General features: G+C 41.1%; 1 protein-coding gene and 1 pseudogene across 1 annotated transcript; one reads left to right on the forward strand and one right to left on the reverse strand.

The window, feature by feature from the left end:
• Positions 1-4,201: 4,201 nt before the first annotated feature.
• LOC113014654 (alpha-2,8-sialyltransferase 8F-like) lies at positions 4,202-9,718 on the forward strand (annotated as a pseudogene).
• Positions 9,719-14,087: 4,369 nt separating this feature from the next.
• On the reverse strand, positions 14,088-15,021 carry LOC113014665 (low affinity immunoglobulin gamma Fc region receptor II-like; the record flags this gene model as incomplete). Its single annotated transcript, XM_026156336.1, has 4 exons — positions 14,088-14,111; positions 14,173-14,336; positions 14,423-14,668; positions 14,748-15,021. Coding segments are annotated over 4 exons (708 nt in total), but the record flags the coding sequence as incomplete, so codon positions are not given.
• Between the last annotated feature and the right edge of the window lie 912 nt (positions 15,022-15,933).

Genomic DNA, 15,933 nt, shown 5'->3' on the forward strand with positions numbered 1-15,933 from the left:
ACAGCGTTGCTTCTCCCCAAACAGAAACTAACAGACTTAAAAACTCCTTTGTCCCACACGCATCAAACTGTTTAACTCCTCTCTGGAGGGAGAGGGAGGGGAAACAGGAGGACAAAGGAGGGGGGAACAACTAAGCTGTAGTGCCTCTTCACCTCACTGTACAATACCTTGTGCAATACTTTTTTGTAAATAGTCAACAGTGCAATAACTCAATACTTGAAATGTGCAATTCACTTGTATTTTATTTTATTCCTATTTATTCTATTTATCCCTTTGTATATTTTATTTATATTTGTCTCTGTATTTATATATGTGTGTGTGTGTGTGTGTGTGTGTGTGTATATATATATATATATATATATATATATATATGTAAATAACCCTGAATGCCTTTCTTTGCACCTTATTTTGGCACTCATTCCTGTTTTCTACTACCAACTTCCTGTCCGTGTGTAGAAGCTTTTATTTTGATGGGACGATTTCCTGTAAAACAGGTTTTGGCGCAGTTTTCAGCAGCAGTCGCGGGAGTTTAGAAAAGTGATGGCTTAACGGAGCCTATGGTGATTCTTTTTGTCATTAGCAGCCCCCTTGATAGAGGCACAAGTATGGTTATGATGTAAATAAGGAGACGTTTAGATGTTTTGTGACAGTCGCTACATTTGTTAAATGTTACGTTGAAACGAACTTCATGTTATAAGGTTTACGATTGTAAGAGTGTGGATTATTTTGCTTACACGCTGTTTCTGTGTATACATCTCCAGCTCTTACGGTGAGATTGATGGTTTACTGCCATTAAACCTTCAAAACGTCATCAGTAAAGTGTCATCCTTCATTCGGGGGGTTCGCTACAGTAAGAGCTTGCCTCCGAGAGCAGCGAGAGAGCTTACCTCCGGGAGCAGCGAGAGAGAGAGAGAGCTTCCTGCGATCGGAACGGCACGGCACGGCACGGAGCAGCAAGCTACAGCAGCGGTCCGGTAACAAGCAATTGCTCTCAAAATGGAAAATATAGAAGGAGGTCAGTTAAACGAAAAGGAACAACGAAAGGAATTGACATGCGAAGCTGATGAAACAGCTAATGAAACGTTCCAAGGCGATCAGAACGGCCCAGTGTGCCCACGGAGAAAATGCTCTTATATCAAAGAGATGAACAGAATAAAAGAGAGAAGAACTGCTAACCATTTATGAACATTGGAAAGGCCAGGTCAGAGTATACAGAGAAGACCTGAAAAGTGATTTATCAGATTCACGGTTAGCAGAAATGGCTGATGATATTGAAGGACAGTAAATGATATGACAAAAGCATACAGTGAATATAGAGAACGTAATGAACCATCCCATGTCATAAGGCCGCAAATGGACTCTTGTGAATCAGTGACAAAGGACATTATTGAAAAATCATATCTGAGCGTTTTAGCAGCTATAGATGAGTATGATGCAGATAGAGAAAGGCAGCGCCTCCATCAGCTCTTAGCTTATGAACATGCTAAGTCCATATTTGGTACTGCATCACAGTCAAGTTACCAATCTGAGCAAGCATTGCAGCCAAAAGAATCGATGCTGTTGCAGAATTAGCTGCAAAAGAACTCAGTATAAAATCACACAAGAGGAAATAAAACAAAAACAAAAAATAAGAGAAATGGAAGAGAACCATGAGGGAATTGGATGCACAAAGGTCTGAACTAGAACGTTTACAAGCAGAAAGGAAAGGCAAGCAGCACGTGCAAAATTAGAGATTTATGACAAGGAGTTAAGAGTTGATATAGGACAGTCAGCTAATGTTACAGAGCAATGGGATGTCTGTTATCAACCACAAGCTTTGCACAACCAGCCTCAGAGCTCTCTACAGGTTCATATCACCCACATGTGGAACAATATGCATCATCCCTGTCAATAATCCTCTACAAACAACTGCACTCACAAATTGTCACTCCATCGCCTCCCACAGACGTATTGCAGCTGGCTAAAGCTATTCAAGACAGCATAGCAGTAAGCAAATTCCAGTGCCTGTGCCCATTGTGTTCAGCGGAGATCCATCACCTACATCGAATGGAAGGCTTCCTTCATCTCACTGGTGGGCCACAAAGGTTATATCTCCAGCTGAAAAACTGCATTTGTAAAAAGGTATATCACTGGTCCTGCTCTTAAGTGTCTTGAGGGCACGTTCTACCGCAGTGATGAAGAGGCATACAAAGATGCATGGAAAAGACTTGACCAACGCTATGGTCAGCCATTTGTTGTTCAAAAGGCATTCAGAGACAAACTGTCAAAGTGGCCTAAAATCCACTCAAAAGATGCAGAAGGTCTACGGGCCTTTTCTGATTTTCTCACAACTTGTCTGCAAGCAACACCACATGTAAAGGGCTTAGAGATACTAAGTGACTGTGAGGAAAACCAAAAGTTATTGCAAAAGATTCCAGAATGGCTTGCAACGCGTTGGAAACCGTCAAGTCACAGTTACTCTCATGAAGGCAAAGATTTTCCCTCTTTCAAGGATTTCGCAGAGTTTTAGCACTCGAGGCAGAAATTGCATGTAATCCTGTGACTTCTTCATATGCACTTACTCAAGCAGCTCATCCTTGGAGAAAAGATACGTAAGGGAGACCAAACCAAACAGATCTGTGACTCAAGTCTTCACTACACAAGCCACAGTACAAGGAGAAAAAACTAAGTCAAATGACACAAGGTTTAAAGGTGGCCTGCATGTTCTGCAAGATGAAAGTCATCAGTTGTCAAAGTGCCCAAGCTTCTCAGAGAAGTCACTAGACCACAAACGGACATTTGTGAAGGAAAATAAACTGTGCTACGGGTGCTTAAAGGTGGGCCACAATGCAGAGACTGTCGTCATCGCCACAAATGTGACACTTGCAAAGGACGACACCCCACCTGTTTGCACAATGAGAGTCACATGGCAAATGAAAGGCCTCAGAGCTCTACAAACGTCGCTTCAACCACAGGAAAATGACACCATGGCAGCCACAGCTCTGAATGTTACTAAGGTGGGTCAATCAGGTAGTACCTCCATGATTGTTCCTGTGTGGGTTTCCACTACTCAGAGTCCATCTAAAGAGCAGCTTGTGTACGCTTTATTTAGACACACAAAGTGACAACACATTTGTCAGTGAGGAGGTAACTAACCAGTTACAAGCAGCATCCCATCCAGTTAAGCTAAAACTAACCACGATGCTGGAGTTCACATGACAGTCAAAAGCCAGAGAGATAGCAGGGTTACGTGTGAGAGGTTATAATTCAGATGTTCACATCGACCTTCCACCTCCTACACAAAGGACTACATCCCATTTAACTATGACAACATACCACAAATGAAACTGCAAGGCAATGGCCCCATCTGTCAGAGATCGCTGATCAGATACCCCCTCTCCTGAGTGTGATGTTGGACTACTCATTGGATTTAACTGTCCCAGAACTCTAGCTCCAAAACAGGTTCTACTCGGAAAAGACAATGAGCCATTTGCCATACAGACAGACCTAGGGTGGAGCATTGTTGGTGGCTCATCAGAGTCAAATGAAACTGAAACAAGTCTGTGCCATAGGGTCATGGTAAAGGAAATGCCTGCTGTAACACCAATGGACATGATCAATGTTCTTGAATCAGATTTCAAGAACAAAAGGCATGTGACAAAACGGTCTCACAAGAGGATCTCGTTTTCTTTGGAAAAACTTAAGGAAGGGATAAAGAAAAATGAACAAGGATACTGTGAGAGCCTCTTCCATTCAGCAAAGGCCAAACTTACCAGACAACAAAGGCTTGCAGAGATCAGACTGGAACACTTAAGGAGAAGGTTGAACAAGGATGAGAACTACAAAAATGATTAGTTTGCATACATGAATGACATAATTGAAAGAGGAGACGTGGAAGAAGTACCAACGAAGGAACACAGGTGAACAATGGTACATCCCCCATCATGGGATTTACCACCCCAAAAAGCCCACAAAACTGCGTGTCGTATTTGACTGTTCAGCCAAACACAATGGAACAAGTCTCAATGATCATCTTCTCCAAGGCCAGACTTAATAACAATCTGACTGGCATTCTCTTTGAGATTCCGGCAACATCCTATTGCCTTAATGTGCGATATAGAAAAGATGTTCACCAGTTCACGTCAGTGAGAGGGACCGGGACTATCTACGTTTCCTCTGGTGGAAAAACGGTGATACAAGCACACAACCTCAAACATACAGAATGAAGGTACACCTTTTTGGTGCGTCATCATCTCCAGGCTGTGCAAATTATGGACTGAAGTACTTAGCCAAAGAGCACTGCCACTCGCACCCAGCAGGTTCACAGTTCATTGAGAAAGACTTTTATGTCGACGATGGAGTTACGAGCACAAACACAGTGAAAGAGCAATGCAGTTGGCACAAGAAGCCAGAGAAATCTGCCGCAAGGTAACCTGCGTCTCCACAAGTTTGTTTTCTAACAATCACACTGTTTTGCAAAGTATACCTGCATCAGAGTGTGCTGTAAATATTTAACATAAGAGACTTGACATTCAAAGACATGCCACAAGAAAGAGCACTAGGCATCCAGTGGAGCATTGAAAAGGACTGTTTCAAATTTGACAACACACTGAAAGTCCAGCCAGCCACACGCAGAGGTATTCTATCCACTGTCGCGTCAATCTACGACCCACTTGGATTTTTAGCGCCATATGTGCTGAATGGAAAGAAAATCTTGCAAGAAATGTGTCAGCATGGTGTCGGGTGGGACGACCCATACCTAATGCACTCAAGCCAAGGTGGGTGAGTTGGCAAAAGTGACTTTGTAAATCTAGACAAGCTAAACATACTCGCTGTTACCTGCCTGCTAACTTTGGTGAAACTAAAGAAATAGAGTTGCACCACTTTTCAGATGCAAGCTCAAGTGTTATGGACAATGTAGCTATCTGAGGGCAAAGAACGCTAAAGGTGAAGTTCACTGCTCTCTGGTAATAGCAAAGGCTCGAGTTTCTCCAACTAAACTGACCACAATCCCCAGACTTGAACTAACAGCAGCTGTAGTTTCAGTCTCAGTCAGCAACATGTTACGGGAAGAACTTGTTATGGTGCAAAGGAGTACTTCTGGACTGATTCAAAGGTGGTGCTGGGCTACATAAACAATGATGCACGTCGTTTCCAACCTTTGTAGCTAACAGGTTCAGAGGATCAGGGAAAGTAACAAGCCCTCAGCAGTGGTTTTACGTGCATCAGAACTGAATCCAGCTGACGGTGCTTCGAGAGGTGTAACTGTCAATGAGTTAAATAAGTCTATCTGGTTCACTGCCCCTCCTTTTTGTGGAAAAATGAACTGCCCACAGCACAACCTGTTGAGCTGGATCTGACCATAGGAAGATCCAGAAGTCAGAAAAGTACAGACAATGTTAACTAAAGTCACAGACACTGTAAGTCTTGCTGAATGTCTAAGTAAGTTCTCCTCCTGGTCAAAGCAATTAAAGCTGTAGCACGTCTCATAAGAAGGGCTAGACACATCAAGTCAAATGCATCAGCTACAGTGAGTGAGCAGGAAAATGCTGAATTGTGATCCTCGACGTGTACAAAGTCAAGCGTACGAACAGGAAATAAAACAGCTGAAGAAAGGAGAACAGCTCCAGATCATAACAAACTGTTTAAACTGACATTTTCATGGATACAGATGGTCTCCTCAAGGTGGGAGGGAGACTCCAGCATGCAACGAGTGGACACCTTCAAACACCCGAGCTGATCCCAAAAGAACATTGTACAGCAACTCATAATATCTCACTGTCATGACAAAGTAAAACACCAAGGAAAGGGATTCACCATAAATGAAATCAGATCCAGTGGCTACTGGATCCTGGAATGAGTAAAACAGTTTGCCTCATTCATCCGACAATGTGTGATCTGCCGCAGACTCCGCAAAGCTCCAGAGGGTCAGAGGATGAGTGACCTACCTCCACATCGCTTAGAGCCCTCTCCTCCCTTCACACACTGTGGCATGGACTGTTTTGGTCCATTTGTGACAACAGAGGGAAGAAAACAACACAAACGGTATGGACTCTTATTTACTTGCTTTTGTTTCTCGTGCCATTCACATCGAGTTCTTAGAGGACTTGTCTACTGATGCATTTATTAATGCATTAAGATGTTTCATTTCAATCAGAGGTGCAGTTCGACACATCCAATGTGACCAGGGAACGAACTTTGTTGGTGCTCAGAATGAGTTTAAAGCAGCTTTAAAATGAAGCTTGGTCAGGAAGAGGGTAGACCCCCCTCATCCTAGATAACACAGTAAGGAAGTCCAGCAGTTCATTTATACACAAAAAGCACTTAGACTAGAACAGACGTAACTACGTTAATCCTACATAACACAATTAAACAAGGTACGAACTTTCCCATGCTCCCAGGATATAGGTGTGCATTCCAGTGTGGAATACACACCAGCCTCTGTAGCCTGTTAAGATCACACAACTTATCACTACACAATTGATTATACACCTCTAAGCATCTATGGTTAAATATTTCTAAGCATAAATGACAATCAACAATACAAACTCTAACAGGTACTGTTTACGTTTGAGGAAACCTGCAGTCAGCTGAGAATGAAGAAGTCACTTGGATGAGTGGTAAAATGTTTCACCAACTGAAAAGCAAATATTCAGATGAACCCAATTATCATCCTGGGACTTTTGAGTTCACACACACATCCTGTTCCCACATCACCATTGCACTAACAATGATCATGCATTTTTTGACAGATGGCTGAGTGAGGCATAGAGAATTTAAGCCCCATGGGAGTGTCCCCTAAGAAACCTTGGCTAATCGTGGACTACACCTGTTTTCACACCTTGACTCGTGTGATTAGAAAGAGAATCAATAGGGGGTCCATTGTCCCTTTTGGGGGTTCACTACCATAGGGCTTAAATCTGGGACTCTCCACCATTTGAACTTAAATTAAAGAAGTTTCTCGGATGACAGGTGAAACGTCTTCAAGCAACTTAAAGAAGTCCAGACGCTTTCCTTTCCAAGCTCCTCAGAGCACCTCATAAAATATATGTCTCTTAAAGTAACACCCTTATGACCGACATTAAAGTACACTGGTATAGGCCTATTTAACACCACATACAGTTTACACAAGACAATTTTATCTCTTATATGAATGTTATTTATTTTAACTGTCATAAACAGGATGTAACAAGCGATGTTAATAATAACTGTACGGCATTAAAACATTCACAGCAGGTGGGATACCCAACCTTTAATTGACGACGTATGAACTCTGCTTCCGGGTCCAAACTACTATGCGTGTTTTTAACATATTTTAATGTTTTGGTTTCTTGTTCTATTTAATCTGAACAAGCCCTCTTTAGAGGAAGCAGAGATGAGTTTGAGGAGGGCCAGAAAGTAGAGCAGGAACGTGAATGCTCAGAGGAGGAAAAACCAGCTTCTGGGAAGCTTGAGCAAGGGCAAAATGAGAACACGCAACATTCATTAAGGATAAGAAAGTGATATGTAATATGTCTTGATGCAATGCTCAGTCATCCAGGTAAGTAATTCTGTTCACGTAGTGTTTTCATTGGAAGAAATGTTTCGTCACTCATCCAAGCGACTCCTTGAGTCTCAGCTGACTGCAGGTTTCCCCAATCTATAAACAGCACATTTGCACAATGACTGAAACTAGCACCACTGAATGACAATGAAAACGGGACAACCTGCAATCAGCTGAGACAGAAGAAGCCACTTGTATGAATGAAGAAGCATTTCTCCCACTGAAAGCGCTACGTCCAGATGAACAGACCACTCAGAAGTTGTGATTTGGTTCAGATGTATGAAGACAGTCATTCTTCCATGGTCTCGGCAGACTGAGTCCGTCTTGTCACATTTAAGAGAGCTCTCACTTTCCAGAGGGCATCATTTGTTTACCCTGATCAGAGACATTAGGATCATTTGCTACTTTGAAGGACTGCCTAAATTTAAGGAATCTGTCTTGACTTCTTGAATTGGCTGGAACTATTATATACAGATCCTAGAATATCTGAGTCATGCTGTTAGCAAAGATAAGTTGAAAAATATTTTCAGCTTCATTTCCTCCTGTGTTCCTCCAGTTTTCCTCCAGTGACTACCTCCTCGTGTTTTCTTCCTCTGATTTTTCCATGCCTTAAGTTTTTACTGTCTTGCAAATCTTTCATCTCAACACCAAAACTAATTTTACACTTTTTTATGCTTAGTTTTATTTTTTTTTCTCATTTGTTTTTAATTTATTCAAGATTACAGCTGAGCATCAATTGCAATGGATCCAACAATGGCATCGTCACTCAGGAAAACACTCCAGTGGGATCTAAGATTGTTTGTGACAAGGACAGGAGTGTCATCTCTGTGACCCCGGAGCTTTTCAAAATCTTTATAAAAGTATGTTATTCCTAAACACAGGAACCGGTCTTGTAATTTGTTGTTTATGAATGAACTAGTATGAAGACAAAATTTGCTGCATGTTTCATGCCTCTGTTGTTCTTCAAATTTTCAAACATGACTTGACTACGTTTTTGTCATCATCCTTAAGGGATTAAATCACATCAGTTCCTAAATACAATGAGTAGTTGTCTTTCACACACTGTATGTTACAAGCACTGTAAATGTTGCTCTTTGTTATTTATAATCTGCTGATGTCACTTCCAGGAGAATCCTTTCTCAAAAAAGAGATGGGACACTTGTTCAATTGTTGGGAGCGGTGGGATTCTAACAAACAGCGGCTGTGGAAAAATGATTGATTCAGCTGATTTTGTTATTAGGTGAGAAAGATGTTCACTGTAAGGAATGGAAATCGTGATGAGGACTCTTCTCTCTGAAAGTAATATTTCATGTTATTTCAGGTGCAACCTTCCTCCTCTGGAAAATGAATTTCACAATGATGTTGGCAGGAAGACTAACCTTGTGACAGCAAACCCAAGCATCTTCATGCAAAGTGAGCAATTAATGAACCCGACATTGAACTGACTTGTTAGTTTATGTCTTGTTGCTTTAAGTCATGCGTTAATTTGCAGGTATGGGTCACTGACGGGACGTCGCCGGGCGTTTGCAGACAGTCTCCAACAGTATGGCAACTCCCTGCTTCTCTTTCCTTGCTTCTCCTATGGTGGTACTCGCCCAGCGTGTCAGCGGGCTGTGTATGCCATTGAGGACATGGATATTCCTATCCAACCAATCTTCATAAACCCTAGGTATCTCGAAAGACTGGTCAAATTCTGGCAATCTCTGGGGTTAAAGGAATATCGACCTAGCACTGGATTATATCTGACTAGCCTGGCACTGGAATTTTGTGAAACGGTGCATTTGTATGGATTCTGGCCATTTAGTAATCACCCAGAATAAACTCTTTCCCCTGACTAACCACTACTATGATAATGTACCCTATGATAGGAAAGTCCATGCAATGCCAAAAGAGTTTTCCCACTGGGTGGAGCTGCATAATAAGGGCGTGCTCAAGCTTCACCTTGGAGACTGTAAATCAGATCAGGTCTAGTTTGAATTTTGCAATAACAAAAGAATATGTTCAAGTATCCAACTGAGAGGCCAAGACATTTGCACTCAAATCCAAACGTATTAGAGAGATGTACACTACTTATTATTTCAACAGTCTTTCTTTTAATTATTGTTCCATTTCATGTGTTAGAAATAAGTTTTTTTTGCTAAAGTTTCTTTTTAACAACATTTGCAGTGCATGGTCATGATAAAGTTGATACACTCCTCGTTAGGAGGAGGGTACAATACGCTACAAGAAAATAAAATAGAGACTTTAAATAGAAATTGAGAAATCACCATTTGCTTTTAAGCCACTACTTCTGTTACAACCTTTATATTACTCTGCTAGTGGTCACTTTTGGTTCTGCCGGAGGTTTCTTCCTGTTAAAAGGGAGTTTTTCCTTCCCACTGTTGCCAAAGTGCTGCTCATAGGGGGTCATATGATTGTTGGGTTTTTCACCATATGTATTATTATAGGATATACTGTACAATATAAAGCGCCTTGAGGTGGCTGTTGTTGTGATTTGGCGCTATATAAATACAATTGAATAGAATAGAATAGAATAGAATAGAAGAGCATTCATAACTTATGGGGATTTAAGTTCAGTTCATGTCTTCAAACAAGGTAAAAAAAAATGGACACCCCCGTTATATTTTTTTGTGCTTATTATGTCTTATTATATTTGCTGAATCACGGTTATCTTTACATGTTCTGTGGCATTACTTAAAGATACCACTAGATGGCGCCTAATGCTCAGGAGGAGTAAACCCCTTTGGAGGCAAATCTGCAGAATAAATCCTGCAGTTGAAACTGTAAACAAGCTCATGATCTGTGCCTCTTTATTTTAATGCACAGCTGCAGGATCTAGGATTGCACACCTCCCAGCCACCTGTCAGACCAGGGGGCACAACACAGTCAACTTATCAATTCTAAATGCACATAAGATTTACAGTTTTAAGACTTTGAAAGTACTGATAGAATTGTTTACCTGTGAGCCTGCAGTACATTGCATTTGTTATGGTGCAGCTAAAGAGTCAACTGTCACAGCAAGCTAGCTTTCACTAGATTGTTCTTTAAAACATACAGATGTGGCTCTGATCCATTTGTTGTCAGTTTTTATGACAGGCACAGATTCATCATTGTCTTTATGGAAACTATGTACAAAAATGCAGTTTAAAATTTGTCTAAAGAACTAATATATATGATAAAAACCTGATTTATATCTATTAAAGTAGTACTTTACCCTGAACAATGAATTTGTTTTGTATTTGTATCCATGAAATTAAGTCAGCGAAAAAAACACTTTATATTTGAATTTATTAACTTTGCTGCTTTACATGAATTTTGTTAATAATACGCATTACATTTGTTTTTCATTGTCATTTAATCATACACAGCAACATAATGACTCACAATTGTGCAACTTACAGGCAAATATCACGATCAAACACGACACTTACAACTGCATCAAAAACATGACCTGTTTGAACATTTATCCTCACAATATATGTAATATTTACTTCTTTTTCTTTGATCAAACTGACATAATAGCAATAAACTGAAGAACAATGTAGGAGCAAAGCAATCAGCCATAGAAGTTTAAAAGAAAATCTATACCCTGTGTCCACAAACACTGAAAAACACGCTAAGATGAATGTGTGCAGCTGCATAAGTCGAAAGATATAATACTATGGAGGCATGCTTAGTTTGAAAAACAACTGAAGTAAAGTCTCATAAATTCAATTTCCTTGAATCAAAATGTACAAATAGACACATACAGTTTGTTCTAAATATATTCTGTGCACTGTCGACCTTCTGAATGATGTTCATGCTGTTTACAGCCTGGTTAAAGTGAAGAGAAGTGCGCACGGGTTTGCCACAACGCCTCAAATTTTTGATCAGAAATCTTTGTAAAACCCACAGAACCACACAAATAAGAACAAAGAAATGAGACCAAAGCTAACTGATCCTGCAGCGAAACCAGATAATTGCTGTGGTGATAAAGACAATTATTATTATTGCTTTTTGTTTTAGTCTTTTTTTTTTAATAAGAAATCTTTTTCACTGTTGAATTGATTTTCTTGTCTCACAAAAGTTGTGTGACTGTAACTCCATGTAAAGAACAGAAGATATAATAATAATGGATTGGATCTATATAGCGCTTTTCAAGGCACCCAAAGCGCTTTACAATGCCACTATTCATTCACTCTCACATTCACACACTGGTGGAGGCAGCCACACCTGCCCGGGGGCAGACTGACAGAAGCGAGGCTGCCATATCGCGCCATCGGCCCCTCTGGCCAACACCAGTAGGCAAGTAGGGTAAAGTGTCTTGCCCAAGGACACAACGACCAGGACAGAGAGCCCAGGGATCGAACCGGCGACCTTCCGGTTACAGATACGCTTCCCAATCCCCTGAGCTACGGTCGCCCCCGTCTACTATCTATCTACTAATCGGTTATACAAGTAATTGTTATCTGAGGTGTTGGGTGGACGGATTCGAGACCCTCAGCTGGACTGCAGTGGTTGGACTGGTGGACTACATCTTTTAGGGGGGAGATGGCATCTGGCTCTGATGGAAACTCTGAAAAGACAAACATCATTATGTCAATTTAACAGGTCTAAACATAGTTCTTGGTGTTTTCTTTTTCCTGCTCCACTAATTAAAGAAAGTGCATCTCAGCTTTTTCAATACTGACGCAAAACCCCAAAATATGCTGCGCCAAAAACTGGTCTGCCCCAAGAATCGAGCGCCCCGGCACAAATGCCAAAACGTCACAGTCTATATATGGCTACAGGCCAGTGGACACTCTTTCAATGATGAGGATGTACACATGAAAGCTGGTTTTAGCAGAAAGTCATGGACACCATTTATGTGAAAAGGGCCTAAGGGTACATCTGTCACCATCTTACAATGCTGTGATTGCAGCCATTCCCCAACTCTCTGTGAATGGCACTCATGGCCATTGATCAGTGTCCTTTTGATACTGACTAAAATATCAACGTGCTGGGATCTTGTTCTGATTCGGAACAATGACAGAGACAAAGGAGAGAAGCCGCACCTGTTGACTTTGATTTGTTTCTCTTTCACGATTTGTGAATAAGTGGTGTTTTTTTCCTCACTGTTGAGTAGAGTGCATACCGATTTATCCCTGCGGAACAAAACACACAGAGGACATCAATGCAAGTTATACAGCCTGAAAGCTACCTCTGCAGCTGATTTGAATAAGATACAAAAATCATTCATGTCCTTTATCTATATCTATGCGTTCTTTTTAGTATTAGTCAATTTACATCTGTATATAAAAAGCTGGAGAGGCTGAGGACGATGGACTAAATTCTGGAGGCTCATGTCTATTAATAAAAAAGCACTGGAGTGTTTTCATCAGAAACTGGAATCCACAGAGCTGTTAGTTTCCTGTTAATCATAGGCTAAAAACAATAGATGCTCCCTGTTATGGTTCATCAACAAACACACAACAACTACTTTCGACCTGTTTAAAAAATACTTAGCACTTTATGCTCAAGTGGGGTCTGGAGACTATCCCAGGCTTAGTGTGAAAGATGCGATACAAAACAGACCCTAGCAAGACAAACTATCCACACTCAATCACAATCACTCGAGAATCACCAAATAACTTCACTCATATGTCTTAGGCAGTGGGACTAAGCTGGAGCGCCCAGAGAGAACCCACACAGACACAAGGAGAATGATGTAAACAGAAAGGTCAAAGGTCAAAGGTCAATTGGCGGCCAAAAGGTAGCTGAAGGATGAGCTATTTGTTTATTCGAGTGATTTATTTATTCGATTCAATAAAAGGACTAGATGTTGTAGTCCCTGATAATGCATTGCTTTAAAAGGCGAGAATCTTGAGGGATGGCTGTTATGAGGAAAGGCAGCCCAGAGACATCGTTGTGTGCCTCAACTTTCCGTCTTTAAGGCTAATCTGCCATTTTTATGGGGATTAGATTTTTGATCTAGATTATCATATTAAGATTTGGGACACAGCGTCAGTACTGGACCTTGGATTCATCGGGTGTTTCGGCCATTATCACTAGACACCCTCATCAAGGAGGCCCTGCCAGGGTTGATCAGGCCCTGGAGTGTCTGTGGTTTATGTTAAATTGTTATTTCTCTTCTTCTTTCTTCTGTTTAGTTTCCTACAGTTCATCTATTCACTGCAACTGAGAAATAATGCTTAACTCTTTAGCATTTATGGAGCTTCACTTCTTTAAAGGGATAGAAAAGGTGATAGAGAGAAGCAAGACAAAAGGGACAAGATAGGAGAGAGCAGAGAGGAGAGCCAGAAGGGGGGCGCCTGATCTGGCTTCCCACTCCTCCCCGCTGGATCGGTCTGTACGCTCTACCTCCCCACTGCCTCCCAGAAAAGGGAAGAAGAGCAGATAATCATTTTTTATTCATTTATTTGTTCATTAGTAGAAACAAAGAACATGAACACCACCTCTGCTCTGTCCGATGTCACATAAGACGTCACCGATTGGATTGTCTTCTATAGCTTCCACTTGATTAGCTGAAGCAAACCAAAAGGAACAGCAGTATGACGCTGTGCAAGTTTTGATGACACGTTTAAAGTCATTGATATACTTGTACATAGTTCTGAAAAAACCAAACCTGAGTCAAATCCAGAGGTCCGAGTGTCACCTTCAGGTTTTCTAACATCACAAAGTTTTATCAACAGAATTATTGAAATGAGTAGAGTTGCAACACAGACTGTTAAAAAGAATGACAACACAGAGACAACAGGCGGGGAGAGTGATGTATCACAAGAGGTGCAACCAGGAGGAGGTGTGGACGTAGGTGGAGGTGTGGTGGTGTTTCTCTCTAAAATAAAGCAAACACAGTCATGAACTTGTCGTCACATTGTGAATGTTGAAACCTGCAGAAACACAGACAGGTGAGTGTGTCACCTGTGACAGTGATCCAGCTGGATGGAGAGACTCCATGACCGCTGATGTCACACTTGTAGAGGCCTTCATCAGACCTGGAAACATGCTGGATGGTCATGTGACCTGTAGAGTCTTTCCCAATGAAGACGCCATCTTTGAAGAAAATGGCTGTGAGGTTGGAGGGAGCGGTCTTTGTTTTACAGAGCAGAGTGACGTCATCTCCCTCCATCACAGGGAGGACAGGACTCTGCAGGATCACTGATCCACCTCAACACAGAGACAAACTACAGCATTTCATCCATTTACACACAGCTTCATCAACACTAACTCCACACACTCAGCTTACCAGTGACTGTCAGGTTAACCATGTTACTGATGGTACTCTGATTGGACTCACACCAGTAAACTCCACTGTCCCATGTAAAGAGATCAGTGATTTTACAGGAAGAACTATTCTTTTTTCCCCAGTCGACCCCACACAGAGTCCTGTTTTCCATGTTTGTGTTTCTCCTCAGAGTCCATCCAGCAGAGCTGTCGTCCTCCTCACAGCTCAGAGACACAGAGTCATCTTTAAAGAACTGAGAGCTGCTGGGACTCACAGTCAGACGAGCTGTGAGGGTTAAAATAAAAATTATGTTGATCTTTTTTAAAATAATGCCACAAAATTATTTCTACTTTCAGTAGTTTTACATTAGTAACCCCCACTGAAAGAAGGAGTAACAGACTTGATCATTTAACATAATTGGAATAAATAAATGAAAAAAGGTTACTGACCTTGATTTGCTGCACAGCTCAGCACTAAGATCAGAACTGAAGAGAAATAAAACAGTTCACTGAATCACAGAGAGGAAAACAATTTAGTTTTCTAAAGGTAACCAAGGAACATTAAACTCTGGTGTCTCCTTTTATTATGTGGCAACCACATATTAAGAGGAGACACTAGATTGAAGAAAAAGAAGATAGAGATGGATACGATGCACTGTAGAATCCAGGCAACAACATCACCCGAGAAGTGAGGAGAAACAGGACTACACAGTAAAGAGACCTCCAAAAGTACAGCGAGAAGTTTGGATGGACCTGCAATGAGATCAAGATGCAGAGATCCATGCCATTCGTATATAGGTGTTTTTTTTAATGTGCAGGGTAAAGAGGGCTTACCATAAACAAATACAGACAAGAGGGGTATGTTGCATCTGGGTTATAAAGTATTGAATCTGGGATAGCATTGTATAGGGCAGACACCTCCAAGAACTACAAAGTAATGTCTTGATTTTTTTTCTTTTTTATGCTGCTACTGTGCAAGAAAACTCTGCGGTCCTAAAAATAAAACCTGAGCAGTTAAAGTGTTTTCATCAGAAACAGGAAACTAGATCACCGCACAGCTGCTAGTTTCCTGTTAATCACAGACTGAAAAAATAGATGCTCCACACAGATTAATGCATCATCTTAGTGTTAAATGCAAACGCAGAACAACTGCGTTTGCATTTAACACTCATAGTGCTACCTGCTCTACTTCCTGAAATAAGGCTTTT

This window comes from Astatotilapia calliptera, chromosome 3, assembly GCF_900246225.1.
Source record: "Astatotilapia calliptera chromosome 3, fAstCal1.2, whole genome shotgun sequence".
NCBI classification, from domain to species: domain Eukaryota; kingdom Metazoa; phylum Chordata; class Actinopteri; order Cichliformes; family Cichlidae; genus Astatotilapia; species Astatotilapia calliptera.